The sequence below is a fragment of the Amia ocellicauda genome, chromosome 13 (assembly GCF_036373705.1).
Source record: "Amia ocellicauda isolate fAmiCal2 chromosome 13, fAmiCal2.hap1, whole genome shotgun sequence".
In the NCBI taxonomy this organism is placed as follows: Eukaryota; Metazoa; Chordata; class Actinopteri; order Amiiformes; family Amiidae; genus Amia; species Amia ocellicauda.
This window is the reverse complement of record NC_089862.1, coordinates 37539364-37564058: the sequence shown is the minus strand read 5'-3', so window position 1 is coordinate 37564058 and position 24695 is coordinate 37539364. Positions and strand designations below refer to the sequence as shown.

The 24695-nt window shown below is 48.1% G+C and overlaps 1 protein-coding gene across 33 annotated transcripts in view; it reads left to right on the top strand.

Annotated features, from left to right (window-relative positions):
- camk2d1 (calcium/calmodulin-dependent protein kinase (CaM kinase) II delta 1) overlaps positions 1-24695 on the top strand; it is a 92147-nt gene that overhangs the window by 30683 nt on the left and 36769 nt on the right. For 22 of the 33 annotated variants that reach the window (XM_066720865.1, XM_066720867.1, XM_066720869.1 and 19 more), the window contains exons 3-6: positions 11987-12046; positions 17260-17314; positions 21759-21824; positions 24403-24475. In XM_066720865.1, coding sequence (XP_066576962.1) covers positions 11987-12046; positions 17260-17314; positions 21759-21824; positions 24403-24475 — 254 coding nt within the window. The remainder of the gene's footprint in view (positions 1-11986; positions 12047-17259; positions 17315-21758; positions 21825-24402; positions 24476-24695) is intronic. The other 11 variants (XM_066720866.1, XM_066720868.1, XM_066720876.1 and 8 more) reach the window with 1 other exon arrangement.

The window sequence follows — 24695 nt, the reverse complement described above, 5'->3', positions numbered from 1 at the left end:
CACCTGTCACCTCAGAGCAAATCTGTCTCCGGACGCTGCGATGATACAGTAGATTCAGCTCCACCAATTAACCATCTATTCATTAACGAACTATAACAAATGTATTTATAAGTTAAAAATAAAATAAAATGTGTGTTTCTGCAGCCCTCATCCTCTCTAACACAATACATAACACGTAGTCGTACTGTAGCTCGCGTTTGTGTGTTTTATATCTCGGTGCGCAGGGCTATCGAACTCGGCCTTGTGAATCTCCGCTGAGACGAGATCAGTGGCAGCCCTGTCTCCGTCTCATGCAGCTGCGCACTAAATTCGCAGTGAACGTCCTCTCATGCGTTGTAATAAACCCTCATTAGCGGCTGTGCTCCGGGGGCGCGCTCCTGGCTACATGGCAGAGACCGTGTTCCAGGTTGAAAAGGTTCATGTCCCTCAGTCTCTCAGTAGGACATCCCCTTCAGACCTGGAATAAGTCAGGTTGCTCTCCTCTGTTCAGGTCCCTCAGTCTCTCAGTAAGACATTCCCTTCATTCCCTAACATCTTGCCTTTTTTATTGCTTCCCCACGTTGTTTGGATGGGGAGAGTGTGGAGTCCATGTAGACTCCTAGGTGTTCGGGACAGTCGGTCGATGTATCCTCCAGTGTCTTTGCTGTTCTTCCTGTTTTACACGAGGCCTGACTATGCAAACAACAACAGGCTGATAACATTCACTGGCCTTATCTCTACAGCACACCGATGCGCCACACTGAACCCTCGGCCAGCTGCCTCCTGGCTCAGATAATAGTTTTCTTATTCGGTTGCAGTTGTTTTTGTTGCTTTACAGCTTCCAGTTCATGCGCCTTCATGGGCAATTGAAACATTTTACTAATAATTTACCATAAAGGCTCTCCAAGTAGTTCCTAAAAGCCTCCATAAATATCCCCGTTGCTGGTGAATCAGTGCAGCGCTGTGCATTACGAAGCTGTCAGGTGTGTCTGGGGATCATATACTGTAGTTCTGAAGTAAATGAAGACCGATGCCAAGCCCTCGGGGGAATCATCCACCTGTCTGGGCTTCATTAGCGTTGGAGCTTCTGTCTCTGCGCTGTCAGTGAAGGTGGTTTAATGTTTTCAGTGTTATTAGTTTAGCAGTGATGATGTCACCGTGACAGGGTCTTTCGTCATACTTTGAGCTGGGGTGCATCAGGATGCAACAAATACCATCACAAGCCTGGCGTGGTCTTGCTTGTGTCTGTACTGTACAGCGCTGCCCAGAGCCTGGTGATCTGGGTGTGATGGGCAGTGATATTGAAGTGTCTCTGTAACTTCGAATCCGCCTGTGGAATCTGTCATGAGCTGAACACCCGCAGAGCAGCTGATTGAGGAAGGTGTTACTGTGATAATTGACTGTGAGGGTCTCGCGCACTTTTCCCTGGAGACATTTTGATGTGCCAATTAAAAACTTCCCCTCCTGTCGTTGCCCTGGGGGGCCGTGCCCTCGTGAGTGGCCTGCGCGGGGGGATGGGGTGAGGGTAGGATTCTGTCACTCTCTCCGAGCGTGTGGGTCTTCAGTGACATGATGGAGGAATTTAAACACAGAAACAAAGCTGATTTAGGTGCTAATCACAGATTTGAGATACTGGGAGGGAGGGCTGCATGGGATGCAGTTTCCCAGCTAAAGAATTGCTGATTGACAGTAAGCGTTGCGGACAGTTCGCCACGGCTGTGTGAGCGGCACCCTGGAGCTGAGGGGGACCACAAATGTTTTCTAAATATGTAATGCACGGCTCAACCTGTAACGTCCTCCTGTGGTGTGTCCAGATGTCCCACCAATTTCTCATACTGTTTTACCTGCATGTCTCAGTCCATGCAGTGCATTCAGGTGCGTGTCTCTGCATCTCATTTCGACTGAGCAACTCAGTGTGACAAAGACATCGCCGGGAGAGTGGTCTCGTGACTCGGTCGCTGCGCTGTGTGGAGGCTGTCAGTGTCTCTCAGATGTGGAAGTGACTCAATGACGTGCTGACAGGCTTTGTTTTGGGCGTCCGGCCGCACTTGCGATGACTGTTTTCGGTGTGAAAGTCAGACGTCTGCTTTGGTTGTGCCGGGCAGCCGCTCCTACGCTTCACAGAGAAGCCTCCTGCTGTCAGCGGCGGAAAGCTGAGCGAGGGCCAAAGCGTGGTATGATGGCTGCGGCTGTCCTGCAGCTCGGCCTCTTCAGCAGTGGGAAAGCGGACGAACAAAGTGACAGGCATGATGCTGTGCAGTGGGAGCTGTTAGTGGTGTTGCATTCATGAGATTTTACAGTCCTTGACGTTGTATCCAAGTGATAAAGCACAGGTTGGGACTCTATTCTTCCTCACACAGATGTCCGTGTTGACCTCGTGTTTCCCTCATGTCGGTCTGAGGAACCACTGTGGTGCCATTGTTTGACGGCCTTTCTGTTACTCTTTAGCAAGCACACAATAGCAGTGTAAGTGCTCTGTTGAAGGGTACTCGGAGAAACAGGAAAGTGCGAGAGTGAAGAATGAGGCCGTGCCAGCTGTGCAGCACGGCGAGGACGAGAGCATCTCTTTACAGCACTGTGGACAGGTGTGGGGACGCTGTGCTGGCCTGGAGAAAAGGCCCCGCATTTCCCTCGCTGTGTCTTTTCACCGGGAGCGTACCTGGCGGCGCGGTTTCTCTTTGCTGCATCAGCATCAACGCATCATTCAAAGCTCTCTGAGTCTAAGTGCTCCTGGCTGAGTCAGCGAGCCCCAGGTGTCTCTGTGCAGAGACAGCTTTAGATTTGCATGGAAAAGAAAAACAGCAGCCGCAATGACAACAAAAAGACATCTGTGCCTTCGCAATTAAAGCTGCTCACCCCTAATAGAGAATCTATTATTACACTTTAAAAGAACGCGTTGTCTGGACCTGTGCTGTGATGTATTCAAGTGTGAGACGTGCTTCGGCTCTGGTGCGGGAGACGCTTTGAGCAACACGGTCGAACTCAATGTGCTTCTGTTCGGATCGTCTGCATTGTGCGAAAGCTCCGCACAACTGGTGCTGGCACTCGGGCGGCCGCACTGGCCATTGACGGACGACCAGCCTGCACAATCCCTTCTGCACGGGGGACTGACTGAGGTTATTCACACTGTTTATTGCTTTCTGTCCGACTCGTGCTGCAGATTCGCTGCCCACAGTGAAGGCTCTGTCCGTGGTTTCTCCCGGCCGCAGGTGCAGGTGATGTCAGCAGGCACAGCTGTTTTCTCCCTCCGTGCTCTAGTCTTGCTGCAGATAAAGCACTTCGGTCCACAGACCGAGAAGGACCCACAGTCAAGCGCTGCATGGCTTTTTCCACCACCCCCCTGTTCCTGCAAGGTGATTTGCATAGTCTTTTACATGCCATGAATAGACTCCTCAGATAAGGCTACCTGCTCTCGATTGAACCGCCTGCCGCATCCTGAGGGCAGTTACCCGTGTAGAAGCCGTGGCCCGTGCAGCTTGTGAGGTCAGACCCCGATCCATCACCTCTCAGCATCTGACCTGCCACAGCCTCGCCAGCTGAGAGACAAACCCTCTGTGCCAAAAGATGAGGCTGCTCCCCTGACACGAGATGTTTGAAAGCCCTTGTAAATCCAGGTGAGCGACGCTGCGGTGACGGGTGACACTGAGCGCACCGACGCACCTGTGGCTGAGTTTCACTGTGTGAGACGGTTTTGCTCAGAGTTTCAGTGCCATTTCTCACACTTCTCTTTTAGTAGAGACATGGGAAGGATAAATGAACTAACTGGCCTGAAGCAACGGAAAATTAATTACGTTTTGATTTAAAAAAAAAAATTGCAATTGAAACTGTCAGATTTAAAAACGAATGTCTTCTGCCATCTGGGCTGGGCGAGTCTGTCTGAGATGTCGGCTCACACACAAGTGTGACATTAGCTTTTATGCTAGGGTACATGTTCAGAAGTGTAGAATTGAGAACAAGGGCAGTGATGTTCAGACTGTACAATGCACTAGTTAGAGCTCATCTGGATACTGTGGACAGTTCTGGGCTCCACATTTCAAGAAAGATATCGCTGCTCTAGAGACAGTTCAGAGGAGAGCAACCAGACTTATTCCAGGTCTGAAGGGAATGTCCTACTGAGAGACTGAGGAACTTAACCTTTTCACCCTGGAACAGAGGAGACTACGTGGGGACTTGATTCAAGTCTTCAAAATCATGAAAGGCATCGACCACATCAAACCAGAGGAGCTTTTCCAGATCAGCAGGGACACACGCACCCGGGGACACAAATGGAAATTGGGCTTCAAGGCATTCAAGACAGAAAACAGGAGACACTTCTTCACACAGAGAGGCGTCACAATCTGAACAAACTCCCCAGCGATGTGGCTGAAGAGACAATTTGGGAACACTCAAAAACAGACTGGATAGGATCCTTGATCACTTAGTTATTAATGGACACCAAACGAGCACGATGGGGCGAATGGGCTCCTCTCGACTGGACACTTTCTTATGTTCTTATATTATCCATGAACACACAGGCGTGGAGCTGCAGTCAAAAGAGTTCCCAGCTGTTCTTTGAAGCAGCGATTCATTGAGTTTAATCATTTAATCATTACTGGTTACTTAACTCTACGTATTGATCAGCACTACCTATTCAGTGTCTGTTGGCCAACGATCCATCCCGGAGAGAGAGAGCTGTGCACATTGCAGCTGACTGGACTGCGTTACGACGGGGGGGGGGGTGTCGTTTCGGCTGACGCTGTTGAAATCGATCAGCGTCTGTCAACCCTCTGTCCTCCAGTGTCTCGAGTCTCGCATCTCTGTGGAAATCTCTCCAAGTCACTGTCACTGTCTCTTCAGAATGACTCAGCTCTTAGTTGCAGCTAAGCGTTTAGTTCCAAGTGCATTGGCTCACTTGCTGTTTTATTCACACTTCTGCTGAGAACTGATTTATTTATTTAGCATCAGTTTTTTATAAAGACGACTGATGTTTTGGCCCAGAGGCTTCCACTCCTGACACATTTAATTGTCTTTGTTTTCCATGTTTCCTGGATCAAGAAACCTGCAGGGATTTGACTGAGCATCGTTTTTATTTATCATTAAAATATAATTATGTTGATAAATTTAGAATTAGCATAAATCTGCACACAAATCACTTGTTAACTTTCAATCATGGACATATTTTTAAATGTAATTGTTCTTTCTCGTGTATTATCATCTCCACGTTCAGTTCTTTGGACTTTTTCTCTCTTACTTGCTGTTCAGTGCTCTTATGACTTGGAAAGTCTGGAGTTTGCTTATGTTGCCGTTGGGTGACAGACAGGTAGACTTGGTAACAATATCTTTACAGATCAGCACAGCCTTTTCTTTTCTCATCCAAAACACTAACATACATCACCGCCACGTCCTTCACTCCCTTCGCTCCAAAACGTCCAAAAAAGTGTGTAGCTAGCAACACAATGTTCATCAACCACACTGAGAGTAAGAGACGTCCCTGGTGGTCTAAGACATCTTCCTGGATTTCACATTTCTATGGGGCTGAACCCCACGCCACGAATGACGGCCAAAACACACCCCCCCCGGCCACTGGACTAATGGGAGGAGGCCCTGCCAGGCCCGCCCTCTGTCACCATGTTGACATGTGTGACACAGGAGAGAGGAAGACAATGTACACTTGTTCTGCGAAATCTTCACTCACTGTCAGACTCCCCTCTCTGCTGCTCTTGACACTGTGAGTCCAGAGTATTCACAGCACAATAGACACACAACACACAACATGGATACACAGGAACATAAGAAGAACATAAGAAAGTGTCCAATTGAGAGGAGGCCATTCGCCCAATCGTGCTCGTTTGGTGTCCATTAATATCTAAGTGATCAAGGATCCTATCCAGTCTGTTTTTGAATGTTCCCACATTGTCTCTTCAGCCACATCGCTGGGGAGTTTGTTCAGATTGTGACGCCTCTCTGTGTGAAGAAGTGTCTCCTGTTTTCTGTCTTGAATGCCTTGAAGCCCAATTTCCATTTGTGTCCCCGGGTCCGTGTGTCCCTGCTGATCTGGAAAAGCTCCTCTGGTTTGATGTGGTCGATGCCTTTCATGATGTTGAAGACTTGGATCAAGTCCCCACGTAGTCTCCTCTGTTCCAGGGTGAAAAGGTTCAGGTCCTCAGTCTCTCAGTAGGACGTTCCCTTCAGACCTGGAATAAGTCTGGTTGCTCTCCTCTGAACTGCCTGTAGAGCAGCGATATCTTTCTTGAAGTCTGGAGCCCAGAACTGTCCACAGTATCCAGATGAGCTCTAACTAGTGCATTGTACAGTCTGAACATCACTGCCCTTGTTCTCAACTCTACACTTTTGACAATATACCCTAGCATTGTGTTTGCCTTTTTTATTGCTTCCCCACATTGTTTGGATGGGTAGAGTGAGGAGTCCACATAGACTCCTAGGTCTTTCTCATGTGTTACTTCATCTAGTTCTGTTCCTCCCATAGTGTAATTATAGTGGACATTTTTGTTACCTGCATGTAATACCTTGCACTTGTCCACATTGAATTTCATCTGCCAGGTGTCGGCCCACAACTGAATATTATCTAAGTCCATTTGAATAGCCTGTGCTGCTGAGATTGTATCTGCTGAGCCACCCAGTCTAGTATCAGTATATAGTGAGTTCACAGCACAAGCATGTTCACAGCACAGATAGCACAATATATACAGTGAGTTCACAGTTCAATATATACAGCGAGTTCACAGCGCCGTGTCTCAGAGCTGCTGTAACCCACGGGCAGCCCCGCAGCAGCTGTCTAGCAGAACTACACGGGAAGGGTTACACATCAGTGTGGGCATCTTCCGGCTCACTTGGTTGTGTGACGAACACCAGCTGATCCGAGCTTTTCATCCAGCTGGTCCTTTAGGGATCCTGGTGTTTCTGTGCGTCCGTCTGTTTGAACAGCATCTCTGGTTCCAGACTCCCTGTATGGAGAAGTGCTTCCTGTTTTCAGTGTTGAAGGTGCGCTACCTCTGAGCGTGTGTGGTTTGTGCCCTCCTGCAGATGAGCGAGCGGTACTGTGGGCTCTGGTCGCTCTAGACGTGAGGGAGGAAGCCGTGTTGGGTGTGGGGTTAGTCCTGTTAGACCACAGCTCAGCTTGCGGTGACATACACAGGCTAGACCGCATTCTGTTCGAGTTTCCTCTACGCTGCACGGCTGCAGTGTTTATAACCTGCGTCCTGCTCGTTCTGGGATTGTCTTTCACTCTCTGTGCCTCATCAGTGTCATTGTTAATGATCCAACAGGTGACTGTGAGGATTTGGGTAAATTATAGCCTGTGTTCAGTAACCCAGCTCTGCCTGTGTGCAGCCCAACGTTACAAAGGGATGATATTGCCATAGAGACACCTATTTATAGACAGCCTGGAAGAATCAAGACTTTATTACGTATTCATAAAGCAGGCTCTGATGCAGCCCATCTAGTTATGATTATTTTAAGTATGGCAAGAAATCACTGCTCATCTCAAAACACCGGACAGCAGATTCTTTATTTTGTTTGATGTATATCTGTGTTGGTGTTGTTTGCGGTGGTTTTGTCTTTTGTGCAAGTGAAAGTGTCGGTTTGATCTGATTGTGTGGGTGGGCCTCGTTGTGCCAGTTCCCAGTGAACCAGCGGTGCTCCTTCTGCAGCCAATCACAGAATACGTTTAGCAGGAGACAGTAGATGTGCTCGTTTGTGCGTTTCTTGCTGCAATCTGCACTTTCTGGAGACGGCTGAGGCTGCAGGGAAAATCCAGTTTCCTCTTCTGCGAGGAGAAGTCGGAGGGACACTTCCAGCTTCTCTCTGTGTGGTCTGTGGATCTTCAGTTCACTTTCCTCTCTGTTTCACTTGCTTCCTTCCTTCATATATGAGAAAACAAATGAACAAATACTGTTTAAAAGAAGGAAAGCAGCGTTCACAGCCCGTGCCAGGAATGAGGTCAGTCCACACACACAACTTCACTCCACCGCCAATCTCGCAACTGCTTGACCTACTTATTGTGACAGGGTGCCAAGGATTGGAAATCAGGAGAGCAGGGCTGGAAACAGGAACTATCCAGGACAGAAACAGCACTGAGAACACGGCCAGGGCCCCCCCCACATGGCCAGGGCCCCCACACGGCCAGGGCTCAGTCAGTGCCCCCACACTGTGTAGGGTCACACACACGGCCAGGCCTCACGGCTGCTGTGTTCTGTCCGTCTCTGTCAGCAACATTGTAGCTACTTTTTGAACGTGAAATGCTTTGGATAAAGGTATCGGACCAATTTAAAGATAATAACAATGAGAATAAGACCTACTGATGCATTTCATTAGATCAATTAAAAATAGATTTGGATTAATTCCATCTACGGGGTCAGCCAAGATGATCTGTGCAGCCTGGCAGGGAGAGACGCGCTGAAGATGCCTCTTATTATCGTCCCGTGAGGAAACGGACACGTCTGTCCACGAGACCCTCTTCATCACAAGAGATCCCGGCCTGATTGGGGTTCGTGCTGCCGATGCATGTGGGCTATGATGTCAGTTTGGTTACTTTACATGCTCCTCACGGAAACAATGTAACGCTTACAAGCCAAACCTCACTGTTTGAATAATGTTGAGCTCTTATGAAAATGTGTTTAAAACTAAATATCAGGAAAGGAAATTATTACAGAGATTGAGCCTTAATGACTGTTTAATAATGCAGTTGGGAAAAGTGATAGTCTAAGTAGAAGTCATTTTAATGTAGTTGTGATGTCAACATCACCTCGAGACACTGACTTGATTTTCTCTCTCCCTCTCTCTCTCTCTCACACTGTCATCTATGAGAAGCCTGGGTTTACGTACAGCAATCCAGTATGTTTGTGTTTTCTCTCACAGTGAAGTGTTGTAGTATTACAGTATTCACAGATTACCCTTGATGGGTCAAGTTTCAAGAGACCAGTGTTTGTCTCGTGGCAGTGCAGCTGTGTGTCCCCCTTTTTACGTGTTACTTGTCTGGTGCTAAACGCACAGTTTTCGACTGGAGCCAAATACCAAATTTGGTCTTCATGTACATCTTCATATTGTGCAGCCACCTGCTTTTACTTGGCCATTATTTGAATATGGCCTGTAACAGTACAGTATGTATTACGTCAGTGACTTCAATTGTAGTTTGATTTAAACTCCCATACTTGTGTTTTACCATGAAAACTAACCGTCATAAAATCTGTTTATTACACCGTATCTGTGCTGCAGCTTTGTACACAATGTCCTAAATTATCAAAGTCCGACAGAAACTGTCAAAAGTGACTAAAGATCTGGTGACTGGAGGCCTTCTGAGGTAAAACGGCATTAAATATGGATTTTCTTTTCTTCTGATTCATAGGCTAATGCAAATAACATTTAGAGTGTTTTTCCTTTTCCTTTCCCTTTTTTAAAATAAATTAATAAATCTGTATAAATTGAATTTAGCTGTGAGAGCTTTTTCTTCACCTTGATTTAGCATCTTAATCAAACATCTGTGTCCCAGATTCACGAATGATTCAGTGCGCTGCCCCGGCAAGAGAGGCTTCATTTCAGAATCTGACTGGGCTCCCGAGGAGAGGCGGGCCGACAGCAGTGCCACCACATCAGTACATCAGCCAGCCTCGGTGCTGGCTGCAGTCATCAGCACACAGCCCGGTGAACACGAACCCTGTGCCTCCCCCAGACCCCCAGGTGGCTCTGGGTTCTGTCGTGTGTGTTTGTGCCGCCTCCTTCAATCGTTTGTTTCTGTCTGTTTGTAACAGAATGTTCTGCGTTCGTTCTCCTGGCTGTGCCGTGTTCTCCGGGCTGTGTGCTGATAAACCAGCTACCCCCCCCGCCCCCACAGAGGGTTCTGCCCCAGACGCTGTGGACCCGTGGGTCCCCAGCAGAGATGACTTTTAGGTGCCACTGTTTGTGCTACACATCGAGAGAGTAGTTCTGCTCCCTCCAAAGTTGTCTTTTTGCCTTTTCGCACCCCCCGCTCTGCTCCTCGGCAGCAGCAGGTTAATGAGTCTCTCTGCACTGAGATCGCACTCAGGGGCTCTGCCATGCCCTCCCCCGGGCCGCGCCGGTGCCTGCCTGTCTGTGGGCTCCACGGGGTACGGTCTAAAAGCGTCTACTACGAAGGGCCTTTGGTGCCATCGGGTCCCCTGACACCAGAAGCTCCCTGTCCCCCGCCACTTACCTCTGAACCTGATTCACGCTCCCGGTCGTCTGTGTGAAACTATAAAACACAGACAGCAGCTCAGCCAGCGAGGACGGGAAGTCATCGGCCAGCACTGCACACCTCCCCACCTACCTCCTGTCTCCCCACTCGGTTCTGCTCTGTCCTCCTCACGTGTGTCGGGTCCACTTGGGCTCTGTGGGCGTCTCCTCTCTTCACAGACACCGCAGTCATCACGTTATTATTATTATTATTATTATTTTTATTTTTATTTCTTGGCAGACGCCCTTATCCAGGGCGACTTACAACATAAATGCAAAACAAAGTGCAAAAATACAGTGAAGTAAAAGGCATCAATCATTACAAATTCAATTTACATTAAACCTAGCAATTCAAAATATAATACATTTTACAAGTTCCAATTTACAGTTTATACAGGCAAGTACAGTAAGTGAGGTCCTACATCCTGGACGTTTTTCCTGTTGTCTCTACCCTTCTGCTGTTGCTGATGTTGTTGTTTGAAGAGGAGACGGGCTCAGAGGAGAGGGCAGGTCAAACACACTCGTAACATGTATAAGATTGAACAGGCTTTCTCTCTATTGATTTGTTTTCTCTGTAAGTCATGGGGAAACCTGCATTGCAGTGCATCAAACAGACAGACAATAAGGAGATGTGTCAGTCACTAAATAAAGCAGGCTTTCTCTGCCAGGTGAATTAATACAGCCTACATTAGTGGGGGACACCCCTCATCCCTCCCTGTGGTGTTTATGGGACTCTTCGGGGACCAGGGAGGAGAGCTTTGCTTGAGCTAATTAAGCAGATGATTGAAGTCACTGGGCTGTCCAGAGCTCAGCTGCGGTGGAGACTGATGACCTGGAGGGGGAGTTTCAGGATTGACCACACCGACACACAAGATCTGTATTTATTTATTTATTCATTGGTGATTCCAAATTAAACTACAATTATTCAATAATTAAGCTCTGAATTACCAGAAAGCTCCGAGTGACAGGAGTTCAATAAGAGTAAGCGAGTGATTCAGTGGCATGTGATCCGGTGAAACAGGCGCCGTGGAGCCCCAGTGCTCCTGCCCGGCGCTCTCTATTTCAGGAGGACCAGGCTGTAATTGTCCGCCTCCGGTCTCTGAGCGCCACAGCAAGAGAGGCTGCAGTTGGGAAAGTAGGCCAGACCTCGCGGCAGGCCGTACGGCACTGCCCGGCCCCTGAGGCAAGCAGGTCTCGACAAAACCCTGCGCACAGACGCATCCTCAGCGCTGTTCGCACAGTGAGGGAGGTGTGTCGTGAAGGCAGACGCAGCTACAGTCTGGGATATAGGGAAGGACAATGGAAATGAAGAGTTGTAGGAAAGAGCATGAGACTCGCTCTGCGGTAGAAGGTTGAATCTGAGAAGTTCCCTGAGACAGCCTCCACATTTCTAAGTGACATTTGGTGTTTTATGGGTTGTGCACTGAGATCTTCAGAACCATGAATGAAATAGTTTACTGCAAACAGGCGCAGAATATGGGAATGGACATCGATGCCACAACACGGTGGAAGGTACTGATGTTGATACTTCTCCTGAACTAACCTGGACTTCTAGGGCTTCATCTACATGACAATAAGCTGTGCTATCTATTATTGTAAAGCAGGTGAATTAGCATCATTGTAGAAAAACATGTCCGTCCCCTCTGTAACTGCGGCCCTGTGAGGGTCGCCTGCTGCCCAGCGCATGCCACGAACTGGAACTGGAAATGGATATGGTGTGGAGTGTCGTACCCGAGCACTCTCGGCTCCGTGTGGATCACTGTGACTCACCTGCATGTTGACACTCATGTGTAAATCTCTCTCTCTTTCTCCCTCTCAGATCATCAGAAGCTGGAAAGGGAAGCGAGAATCTGCCGCCTGCTGAAGCACCCCAACATCGGTGAGTGGGTTCGGCCGTCCCTGACACTGGTTTCTGAGACCTGGATTAGTTCAGCCAGTTGCATCCTGGGAGCTCAGACCTGGTGGAGCTCCTCTCCACACTGGGGGAGGAGAAGCATGGTGGTCCCAACAAACCCCAGACAAGGGCTGCGCTGTGCAGTGTGTGATTGTGTGAGTGACAATGTGATTGTGCGAGAGTGAGAGTGAGTGAGTGTGAGTGAGTGAGTGTGAGTATGTGTGAGTGAGTGTCTCTGTGTGCGTGCGTGCGTGTGTGAGTGTGTGTGTTTATGTGTGTGTGCATGTGTGTGTGTGTGTGTGTGTGTTTATGTGTGTGTGCGTGTGTGTGAGTGTATGTTTTTGTGTGTATGTTTTTGTGTGTGTGTGTGTGTGTGTGTGAGTGCTTGTGTGTATGTGTGAGTGCTTGTGTGTATGTGTGTGTGAGTGAGTGTCTGTGAGTATGTGTGTGTGTGTGTGTGTGAGTGAGTGTCTCTGTGTGTGTGTGTTTATGTGTGTGTGTGTGTGCGTGTGTGTGTGTTTATGTGAGTGAGTGACACTTCAGGACACATTTTATGCATCACCAACTGAAACCGTTGAACAGCTTGTGCTTCACCAACATCCTCCCTGATTCCTCATCACATGTTGTTTTAGTTACATTACGTTGTGTCACGATTGTTAAGAAGTCGCCCAGTTGTTTGCATCAAAGGGCACCCAGTGAGGGATTGACAATAGTGAATAATAACACCCTCGGCCAAGTTCCACTGCGTTCCTGCATCGCTGATGTTGTTGACACTCTTCAGTGTGTAATGGGGCCACCGCAACGAGAGCTGGTCCCCAGTTTATCACTCAGGAGCAACATGTCACATGACTCCAGTAGTGATGACATCACGGGTGTCTTAGCCAGCTGTGGACATGTGTCTTTTCAGTAGAGAGGATAGAGACCTATGGTATGAGCTTCTATAGCGTCCTGGACTGGCCTATAGCCTCCAGTGCAATAAAGGTAGAGAGACCTGAGGGAACACAAGCGGCTGCAACCACTAGGCTGATGACCGGACATTCCCAGCATGCATCAGTGCAGCACGTGATCAGAAAATGAGACTCGTGACCATTGCCACAGCAGAGAGGACGACGGCAGGATAAATGCGAGAAACAGAGAAGTGGAGATAACAAGGTGGAGTGAAAAGGTCACTGTCCTCCACGTAATGAAGAGATGGGAGAGGAGAAGATCTCCGCTTCGCAAACCAAACGCAGAGCTGGGCGGCTCACTCGCTCCCCCGTCCCGAGGTCGTCCTCTCCTGCCTGCAAATCCCTAATTAGCTTAAGGAAGCTTTAGCTGCAGGAGGTTTAAATGACAGTCAAGCCTCCGAGGACAGGTGTGGGGAAGAGCCTCGTTCCGCAGCGCCGCATCCCTGAGCTGCCGTTCGTTTGGGTCGGCGCCCCTGTGGGATTCCCTCGGGGCAGGGTGCGTGTCGTGGCCCGGCCGGGGGCAGGAGTGGGATGGTTAAGAGAGACGCTGTGGCCCCCCAGCCTTAGAGTGGGGGGTGCGAACGATAGGGTTTTAATCCGCTCTACTGTCACCCTCCTCCTGTCCGGCCCGTGCTCAGAGGAAGGAGAGGCAAGAAACAAACAATAAGACATAAACAGACGGGGATCGTCTCAGAAAAGCCCATCTGGTAGGAACGGCTAGTGTTCTGGAAGGAAGAATCCTTGGATACATTTCTATTAATATATATATATATATATATATATATATATATATATATATATATATATATATATATATATATATATATATATATATGTATCTCTTTGTCTCTAATATATATATATATATATAGAGGGAAAAAAGTATTTGATCCCCTGCTGATTTTGTACGTTTGCCCACTGACAAAGAAATGATCAGTCTATAATTTTAATGGTAGGTGTATTTTAACAGTGAGAGACAGAATAACAACAACAAAATCCAGAAAAACGCATTTCAAAAAAGTTATAAATTGATTTGCATGATAATGAGGGAAATAAGTATTTGACCCCTTCGACTTAGTACTTGGTGGCAAAACCCTTGTTGGCAATCACAGAGGTCAGACGTTTCTTGTAGTTGGCCACCAGGTTTGCACACATCTCAGGAGGGATTTTGTCCCACTCCTCTTTGCAGATCCTCTCCAAGTCATTAAGGTTTCGAGGCTGACGTCTGGCAACTCGAACCTTCAGCTCCCTCCACAGATTTTCTATGGGATTAAGGTCTGGAGACTGGCTAGGCCACTCCAGGACCTCAATGTGCTTCTTCTTAAGCCACTCCTTTGTTGCCTGGCTGTGTGTTTTGGGTCATTGTCATGCTGGAATACCCATCCACGACCCATTTTCAATGCCCTGGCTGAGGGAAGGAGGTTCTCACCCAAGATTTGACGGTACATGGCCCCGTCCATCGTCCCTTTGATGCGGTGCAGTTGTCCTGTCCCCTTAGAAAAACACCCGCAAAGCATAATGTTTCCACCTCCATGTTTGACGGTGGGGATGGTGTTCTTGGGGTCATTCCTCCTCCTCCAAACACGGCGAGTTGAGTTGATGCCAAAGAGCTCGATTTTGGTCTCATCTGACCACAACACTTTCACCCAGTTCTCCTCTGAATCATTCAGATGTTGGCAAACTTCAGACGGGCCTCTACATGTGCTTTCTTGAGCAGGGGGACCTTGCGGGCGCTGCAGGAGTTCAGTCCTTCATGGCGTAGTGTGTTACCAATTATTTTCTTGGTGACTATGGTCCCAGCTGCCTTGAGATCATTAACAAGATCCTCCCGTGTAGTTCTGGGCTGATTCCTCACCGTTCTCATGATCATTGAAACTCCACGAGGTGAGATCTTGCATGGAGCCCCAGACCGAGGGAGACTGACAGTTATTTTGTGTTTCTTACATTTGCGAATAATCGCACCAACTGTTGTCACCTTCTCACCAAGCTGCTTGGCGATGGTCTTGTAGCCCATTCCAGCCTTGTGTAGGTCTACAATCTTGTCCCTGGCATCCTTGGACAGCTCTTTGGTCTTGGCCATGGTGGAGAGTTTGGAATCTGATTGATTGATTGCTTCTGTGGACAGGTGTCTTTTATACAGGTAACGAGCTGAGATTAGGAGCACTCCCTTTAAGAGAGTCTCAGCTCGTTACCTGTATAAAAGACACCTGGGAGCCAGAAATCTTGCTGATTGATAGGGGATCAAATACTTATTTCCCTCATTAACATGCAAATCAATTTATAACTTTTTTGAAATGCGTTTTTCTGGATTTTTTTGTTGTTATTCTGTCTCTCACTGTTAAAATACATCTACCATTAAAATTATAGACTGATCATTTCTTTGTCAGTGGGCAAATGTACAAAATCAGCAGGGGATCAAATACTTTTTTCCCTCACTGTATATATAGACACACGCACACAAACACACACAAATGCACTGGTGGTCATTTTTAGATGGCAAATAAATCTTCAAATACTTCAAATGAAATCGGTGTGATGCGAATGAAAGTGTGTGTGTGTGTCTCTATATCCCTCGGTCTCTTCATTCTCCCAGACTCCGCACACATGACAGTCACCAGCCGCAGATTAGAGGGACGCTGCTCTTTCTCTCTCCTCCTACGCCTTGCCGCCACTCAGCGCCGGGGAGAGCGCCACGCTGCTGGGGCTCTCAGACTGTAATTAAAGCCTCGTTAATGGCTGTGACTGACGCAGAGGATTCTGGGAGGCGGTGTGCGGTCACTTGTTGTTCTGGGAGGAGTGGGAGTTGTGTGTGTGCGTGAATGTGGTTGTTATCAGTGAGCTTGTGTGTGAATGAGAAGGATTTTTATTCCCATGAAGGTCCAGGGGCCAGATGAGCAGATAACAGCTGCGAGCCGCGGGCAGATTATTCCCGTGGGCCGCTGCGTGGCTCCCGGTTTTATTGGGAGACGCTAAGCTTCATAATACTTGTCATATCCAATGTTCTGCGCTGCGTTTTCTCATTTGAAGAAAGCCGAAATACGAGATTAAGATTCTGTGAAAGAGATTTAGGCAGCCACTGTTCAGATGTTGCATTTTGTGTGCGTCTAAAAATAGCCACATCTCATCCCACCCGGCTCTGACACCGGGCCGACACCACGAGAGAGATTGTTTCTATTTTCTCTCTGCAGTAGGCAGCGATAACAGAGCAAACAATTGTTCCTGTATAATTTCCTCAGCTTCTCCTTCTACCTCTTTTCCTCCTTCCTCTTCTCCTTCTCCTTCATTTTTAACAAGTTCGACCCGCTGACAGCCAGCCAGCGCAGGAGAAATGACTCACGCCAGGCGGTGTGTCTCCGGGCGGGTAATTAGGAGCCAGGAGAGGCGAGCCGCGCCATTGGAGGTGTTCCCCCCCGCCCTGCCTCCGCTCTCCTCCGGTTCAGGGAACGATTGAAACACCGAGCCTGTCACGGGCAGCGCCATTCGTCTCCCGGGTCGGACTTGGGCCCGGCGATTGGCCGCGTTAACATTCCGCCGGCATGCCGCGTCCATCTGTCTCGGCTACAATCCGGCGCTCACTGCAGCCGTGATGTATGAGTGATGAGGGGCATGTCAGTAATGAAGACGGAGAGCCACTATTTCATCCGAGTGAACTTTATTGAGTGGGAGAGCGAGTGGCGGCTGCCAGGGAAAGTCCCCCGCTGTCCTGCTCTTAATATAGAGAGCCCGGGGGCCGGGCGGGACTCAGACAGGTGCCAGAGGTGGACAGGAACATCATAGAACCTGCGCAATGCTTTCTCCTCTGTGAACTTCACACACAGTGTATAGACACCATCGAAACATGCTGGGGAGCCTTTATCCAGCAGAGGCTGATGATTATGATGATGATGATGATAATCACACACACACAATACATTTTAAACAGTATGAGCTCAGTCATTTAGTGTTACTCAAGTATACAGCATAGCGTCATTGGTCCCTCTCCCTGTCCCTCTCTCCCTCTTCCTCTCCCTGTCCCGTCTCTCTCCCTCTCTCCCTCTCCCTCTCCCTCTCTCTCCTCCCTGTGTGTTTAATTGCTCTCTATGCTCCACTCTGGGGGGCCCTGGCCTGTACTGGTAGTTTACATGTAAAACCACCACAAACAACCTTCTCTCCCTTTATGACCGTCCGTCCTGTGTCTCTGTCCCAGAGGGAACTCGTCACGTCTCTGAGCGTCTCGTTCCTTTTGCCTGATTGATCTGTTTCTCTCCACAGTGAGACTCCACGACAGCATATCGGAAGAAGGATTTCACTACCTAGTCTTCGATTTGTAAGTAAAACCTCATATCGATGTCATTGTTTTCTAACTCATTATTTAATGTGTGATTTCCCTTGTAACGATGTTTATTTCATCCAGTCATTGAAGCTGTTTAAGCCACTGAGCCGAGCTGATTTGCCCATGATCTCACCTGAAAAAACACATTTTACTGACATACATTTTCTGCCCCCATACCTCACACTGCGATGTGCTTAAGAGCACAAGAACATAAGAAAGTGTCCAATCGAGAGGAGACCATTCGCCCCATGGTGCTTGTTTGGTGTCCATTAATAACAGTGATCAAGGATCCTATCCAGTCTGTTTTTGAATGTTCCCAAATTGTCTCTTCAGACACATCGCTGGGGAGTTTGTTCAGATTGTGACGCCTCTCTGTGTGAAGAAGTGTCTCCTGTTTTCTGTCTTGAAGAGTGAAACCCAGCAGGGTCACAGTGGCTCTCGGTATCTCGTTTAAATGATTGTGTTTCGGGCGACCCTCTGTCCTCTTTCAGAGGCAGATGAGGTCCTGTGGTCGACACACGATGCATCACACTGTTCGCTGAACACAGGCTCTGAGTAATACACCTTCATCAACACAATTAATCCTGTCCTTTACGTGACGCAATCCGTGGCCAGCCTGGACAGGTAATGCAGATTTGTTTTGCATTACTTATGTGGAGAGGCAGGCTGAGTACAGTTACAGTGAAAAGTGTTTACATCCAAAATGTTTATTCACAGCCTCATTAATTGAATACCTAATGTCCATGAAACGATACTTATTGATCAGGGCTGCTGTCTCGGAGACGTGATTCATCCCTGGAGAGACAACTAACGGCTGTGCAGCAGTGTAGAGAGATGTGACCCTCTGACCGACCCCTCGCACAGTTCACAGCGGCATTGTGCGTCCTCTCGAGTGCCTAGTGCAGCCGCTCTGTGGAGCGAGTTAACCTTTTGTGTGACTTGTTGTATTTATAGGGCGCTTAATTGTAAAAGTCCTTCACATCCTGTTTGAGGAACTGCCGGCATTTTCCAAAGCCCTTAATGACCTGACAGTAATGAGCTTTAAAGCGTAGTCTCAGGACGAGCGGTGACCCGGCCTGCAGTACGAACAACAACGAAGGTATAGTCAGTAGAGTGCCCTTCAGACCAGGCATCCCAGAGGGCTTTACACAAATCAGCACATCAACACACAACCGGCTTCACTTCTCTCCCTGTCCGTCTCTCCGTTCCCGGTGAATAAATCCCCGCGGTGAGAGATGAGTGTCCGGCCCCTGCTACCCTCCCCGGCACACAGTCCTCTCCTGTCCGCAGCTGATTAATTGTGATGTTTGAGTTTATGTGCATTTACCGAACATCGCTCTGGGAAAGCACTGGAGTTCATGAGAAGATGTAGAACCCCGGAGCTCATTACTAAACTCGATGAATAAGCAAATAACATTGTTTTAAATGAAGGGTATTAATTAATTGCGACTACTATATATATATATATATATATATATATATATATATATATATATATATATATATATACTCAAGGACATCTACCTTGAGGTTCCTGAGCCACTGCAGTGTAGTTTCGGCTGTGTGCTTTGGGTCATTGTCCTTTGAAAATAAATAAATAAAATCTTAGGGGTAAATAGAATTAGCGGTGTGTTTGAGAGTGTGTTTGTGTCATGTTGTGTAAGTGAGAGTGAGAGTGTGTGTGTGTGTGTGTGTGTGTGTGTATGCGTGTGTGTGTGAGAGTATATTTGTGTGTTTGTGTGTGAGAGAGTGTGTATGTGTGTGTGTTTTTGTGAGAGAGAGTGTGTGTATATTTGTGTGTTTGTGTGAGAGAGAGAGTGTGTATATTTGTGTGTGAGAGAGAGTGTGTATGTATGTGTGTTTTTGTGAGTGTGTGAAAGAGAGAGTGTGTGTATATTTGTGTGTTTGTGTGAGAGAGAGAGTGTGTATGTATGTGTGTGAGTGTGTGTGTGTATACAGCTTAACCCAAGAAGGAATCTCACACTGTTCCCGTAATTCGAAGACAATGAACGCTTTTACCCATCGGTGCACAACCCACTGTTCCTGTAATCAAATAAAATTAAAAGAAAATTAAATACTCGCCTCTTGTGTTAACGTATTAGTCTGCGCACGAACTGCAATTATATTTCCTTTCCTCACATCTGCTGAAAGGGTGAGCAGCTCTCATTCAATATTTATCCCTCGCCGCTTGGAGTTCCCTGCTTTCCTGCTGAGACCCCGGCGCACCGAAGGAGAGGAGAGCAGCGAGTCGGAGTGAAGGACGAGGGGCCGACCTGCCCTGTCTGTGGCCGAAGTGGACCTGTTTGACTCCCGTGGACGGAGGTCTGCGAAGACGGGCAGGAGGACGGACAGATGGAGAGACACCACTGCCTGCCCTGCTCAGACTGTGTGACTGGAGCGCGGCCCCTGTCTCGGCTCCGCGCCGCGCTCGTCTCTCAGCGCTGGAGATCAATACGAGTCTGAGAGGCACGGTCGTCTCCCCCCCGTCACACTGGCTGGGTTTTCAGCACGTCTGTGTAATTTGGCAGCTGAAGGGAAATCTCCTCCAATTTAATTTAAACGCTGCATTTAATTCCAGTAAAGGCAATAAAGAGCCGGCCGCAGCCAGTGTGAGGACGGGCAGGAAAGCCCTGTGGTTCGTCTCGTGCAGATGCCATTACGATTACGAAATAAAAAAGAATAATAGGTATAATAATGTCATCCCAGCGTCTTGTATGAAGTTGTGTCTCTTTGGAGCGTCTCGTGGCTCCGTGGCCTCCAGGGACCCCAGGGGTAAATAAGACCTGTCGCTTTCAATAATAAAGCGAATGTCTTCCAGCTGGCACAGAGGTTGCCCTCGTCACGTCAGTCTCCATTCTTAAGAATGTCTCCATACCTTCGCTGCCTAAAAATAGTAATACCTTACTCTCAGTAATAATCTCTATCTCTGATTCAGTTTCGAGCTCGACTGTGAAGAGACGGACTCTGGAAATTAGCCTGGACTGAAATCGCAATGGACACAAGTGTCGATGCTTTAATTGTGTCATAATCACAGAAAAGATAAGAACGTCGTCAGTCACTCACGGGCCGTGCTCTGCGATCCGGATTCCACAGAGATGCCCGTCAGTGAACCCGTCAGGCAATTGTGTTTGATACAAGACGTCTCCACATCCCAATTCCCTCACAATCGCACAACCAGAAGAAAACTGAAAAGGAGACAGACGTTGAGCAGCAAGGAAACAGGGATTTGACAGCTGCTATTCTGCCGCCACAAAGACACTCCACAAATCTCATTTGTATTAATTTAGTTTTTCACTTTTGTTTAGTCAGCTTTCCTTTGTAGTCGATGTTTAGGCAGAAAACAAAAACCCTTATCTGCTGTGATTGACGGTGAGGGGGGATCAGTTTGGCCAAACCTTTGACCCCGAGCACATCGAAACCTCGACCCTCCTGCCAGATTAAATGCTCAGCACTCAATGGCAGTGCCGGTTCCAGTCGTGTACTTTAAATCAACAGACCGGTCTCTGCAGGGCTGGGGTCTGAGTGTAGAAGCTGTCATAAGACAGTGTCCAATCGAGAGGAGCCCATTCGCCCCGTCATGCTCGTTTGGTGTCCATTAATAACTAAGTGATCAAGGATCCTATCCAGTCTGTTTTTGAATGTTCCCAAATTGTCTCTTCAGCCGCATCGCTGGGGAGTTTGTTCAGATTGTGACGCCTCTCTGTGTGAAGAAGTGTCTCCTGTTTTCTGTCTTGAATGCCTTGAAGCCCAATTTCCATTTGTGTCCCCGGGTGCGTATGTCCCTGCTGATCTGGAAAAGCTCCTCTGGTTTGATGTGGTCGATGCCTTTCATGATTTTGAAGACTTGGATCAAGTCCCCACGTAGTCTCCTCTGTTCCAGGGTGAAAAGGTTCAGGTCCTCAGTCTCTCAGTAGGACATTCCCTTCAGACCTGGAATAAGTCTGGTTGCTCTCCTCTGAACTGCCTCTAGAGCAGCGATATCTTTCTTGAAGTGTGGAGCCCAGAACTGTCCACAGTATTCATGGCGTCGGCTTTGTCCACCCGTCTCCGGCGCTCCTGCGCCCGTGTTCCCTGTTGAGTCCCCGAAGGACCTGGAGATCTGGAGAGTCGAGGGCACTTTGCTGGAAAGAGGGTCTTCTAGGCTCGCCAGAATCCTAGAGCATGACTGAGATCGACGGAGGGGATTATTTATCCTGCGGTTTTATCCTGCTAGTAAAACTTGTAAGACAGAAGCTCATTTTATTGTCAAAAAACCCGACAGAAAAAGCCTGTTTATTTGGTGTCGGGCTCTGAGAGAGAGACACACAACCGCTGCAGAATACAGACACACATGTAGAGAGAGAGAGGGAGCCGGGGGGTTTACGTTGTGTAAGCTGAAGGTTTAACCTTTTTGGGCAACCAGAATCACCAGTGTCTATTTATTTCCGATTCTCTGCAGAGTAACTGGAGGCGAATTGTTTGAAGACATTGTAGCCAGAGAATACTACAGTGAAGCTGATGCAAGGTAAGTACGGCTGTGTATGAGATAGACAACCAGACAACCAGACAACCAGACAACCACACAACACACACACACACACTCTCACACACACACACACACACACACACACACACACACATACTCACACACAGCTATCCCATCTATCCAGATGTCTCAATGCCCGTCCCCTCCGCCACTTCTGCCGCGGAGTTCATTTTTAGCTGCCAGATCTGTGCTCACCGATGACTCACGCGTAATTCCACTGTAAGACGCACAAATCACAGAGCAGCCGACAGCACCGCACACGCAGGGGCCCCGGCACCCAGGGCCGTTCGTCACACGCTAATGAGACGCCATCACTGTGTTCGAGTCTGACTAAGCTTTGTTGAGACTCGGTGCCATCTCCACACAGGGTATGACCTGGTGCTATTGTTTAGAGCCTCTGTTGTACAGAAATCCTTCGTAAGGGCCACTTGGGGGGCCACTGATATTATTATGTATTCATCACCCAGCCCTTCTTGTCACAGATACACAAAATATGTCAGAAACATCAAATATTAAAGCAGATACAACACAATCATGTCACTGACTGTCTGATGGGATAATTACACACAATTACACACATCTGCAGTGAAATGTAGTTCAGATAAGTACGCAGCCAGGACAGTTTTAAAGCTTCACAGAGTCGCTGTGTGGGACGAGTCTTTAGGAGATTGTGTTTGTGTTTTATTTTCTCCCGCGTCACCTGGCGCTGATGCGTTTTGTGTTTGTGTTACCGGCTGCTGTGAGGTGAGGCGGTCGGCCTGCGGTCTGTGTCTGTCTGTGCCGCAGGGTCCCGTCTCCAGTCCAGCCTCTGTCTCTCATGTGTTCATGTTTTCTATCATTCTTTCACCCGGTTTGTGTTTTTTATTGTCATCCTTCATCTTTCCTGGTTCCTTTCACCACTGATTGTGTTTGGAAGTGTTTTTACAATGTGTTTTTAGAACGAGACGAGTATCTTACTGCTTATGAAAGAAGGTGTTATTAATGATCTGAACAGAGATGGGTCTGATAGACGTGGGATTATAGAGACGCTCGGTACATCTTCCAGGGAGTGGCAGCACCCCTCCCAGTCACGTCCCCTCTGTGCCGCGCTGGGGGGCAAGACTCCATGTCTGACACGAGTCTGGGGTTTGAATCCAGCCGCCCCAGCACCCCAACAGCTACTCTGATTACAAAACCAGGGAACTATTGAATAATCAGCAACAAAATAGGGCTTTTAACGCCGCAGAGATTATTATTATTATTATTATTATTATTATTATTATTTTTATTTCTTGGCAGATGCCCTTATCCAGGGCGACTTACAACATAAATGCAAACAAAGTGCAAAAATACAGTGAAGTACAAGGCATCAATCATTACAAATTCAATGTAGCTAAAACAGCAATTCAAAATAATACATTTTACAAATTACAATTTACACAAGTACAGTAAGTGAGGTCCTACATCCTGGATGGTAAAGCTAAGTGCTGTCAAGATGTAGGGTCACAGAGATGGTTCTGTCTTCGCAGTCCAATCCTGTCTCTCTGAGCCAGGAGTCCGCAGCCCTGGCCCCCCGGCCCCCCAGCCCCCCACAGTCCTGCAGGTTTACAGGTCTGAGAGACTGAGGGATAGCTCACCCTGACTGACTGGGCAGAGAGAGACAGCAGAACAACATGGCACCGTCTCGTCCAGCTGGTCCCATTGACCCATGAATCTCGGACAGATGTGATTTCAAAAGCATCCCAAGGAGTCGGCTTCAGGAGTGCGTTCTTGTCCCTCCCTCAGCTGTCTGTGTGAAGCAGTGTGACCTACCTTCTGTCCTCCACGCTCCCTCAGTTAGTGCCCACAGTGTCCCCGGGTCCTCGAATCAGCGCTCACGCTCAGGAGCGCCCCCGGCTGGACTTTCTGTATCCCTCTCAGGGTTGTCGGATACTTCAGTCACATCCCCACGCTGCCCCCTCTGCTCCTGGTGAAGTCGTTCAGACCTCCGGTGGAAGGACCAGCAGAAGCCCCCCGTGACTCTGTGGGTCCAGACCGCCACTCTTAGTGGGGTGCAGAAGGACCCTCCCCTTCTCCTGATGAGTCGGGAGTTGATAAACTCGTCAGCACCCCATGTGGAGAATCCGCAGAAGAGAACGCATTAATTTTTTATCCTGCACAGTTTGCTTTAATCAATACCCTCCCATTTCGATCATTAAAACACCATTTCACTCACAATTAAACTTATTAGGCAATTACAGTTTTATTAATATTTGTTTTTAATTATTTCTTAAGAAGCATCGATATATATATATATATATTTATCTTATTAACAATAATGCCTAGTTTGCCTCAGAAATGAGCCGACGATAAGTGTGTTGTTCAGCGTTGTGCTTTCTGTGTGTTGTTCGTTGTCAGATCTTCCTACACAATGTCTTGCCTGTCTTCTCTTCTCTTATGTTGTGGTGATGATTGTTTAAATCTTTTTTCCCCCCACACTCTTCTGTTTGAGCCGGCGGTGACTGTGTGCTGCTGTGAAGTGCGTCTCCTGCCGTGACGACGCACCTTTACACTGTTCTCTCCCACTCTATCGTTACAGTCATTGTATACAGCAGATTCTAGAAAGTGTAAATCATTGCCACCTAAATGGCATAGTGCACAGAGACCTGAAGGTCAGTATAAAGTAGTGCCACTCGATTCCATGCACCAGTATGACACATGTATGACAATAAGTGCTCGGCCCACGTGTGAATGATCGGGGAGGGAGCTGAACCATGATGCCCTCCCTGTCTTAGCTGAGGAAATGTGCATGTAGCCTCTCTTCCAGTCTGCCGTCCCCATGGCGGCGGTGCCCGGCCCCTGGTGCAGGCGAGGCAGACCCCCCCCCCGCCG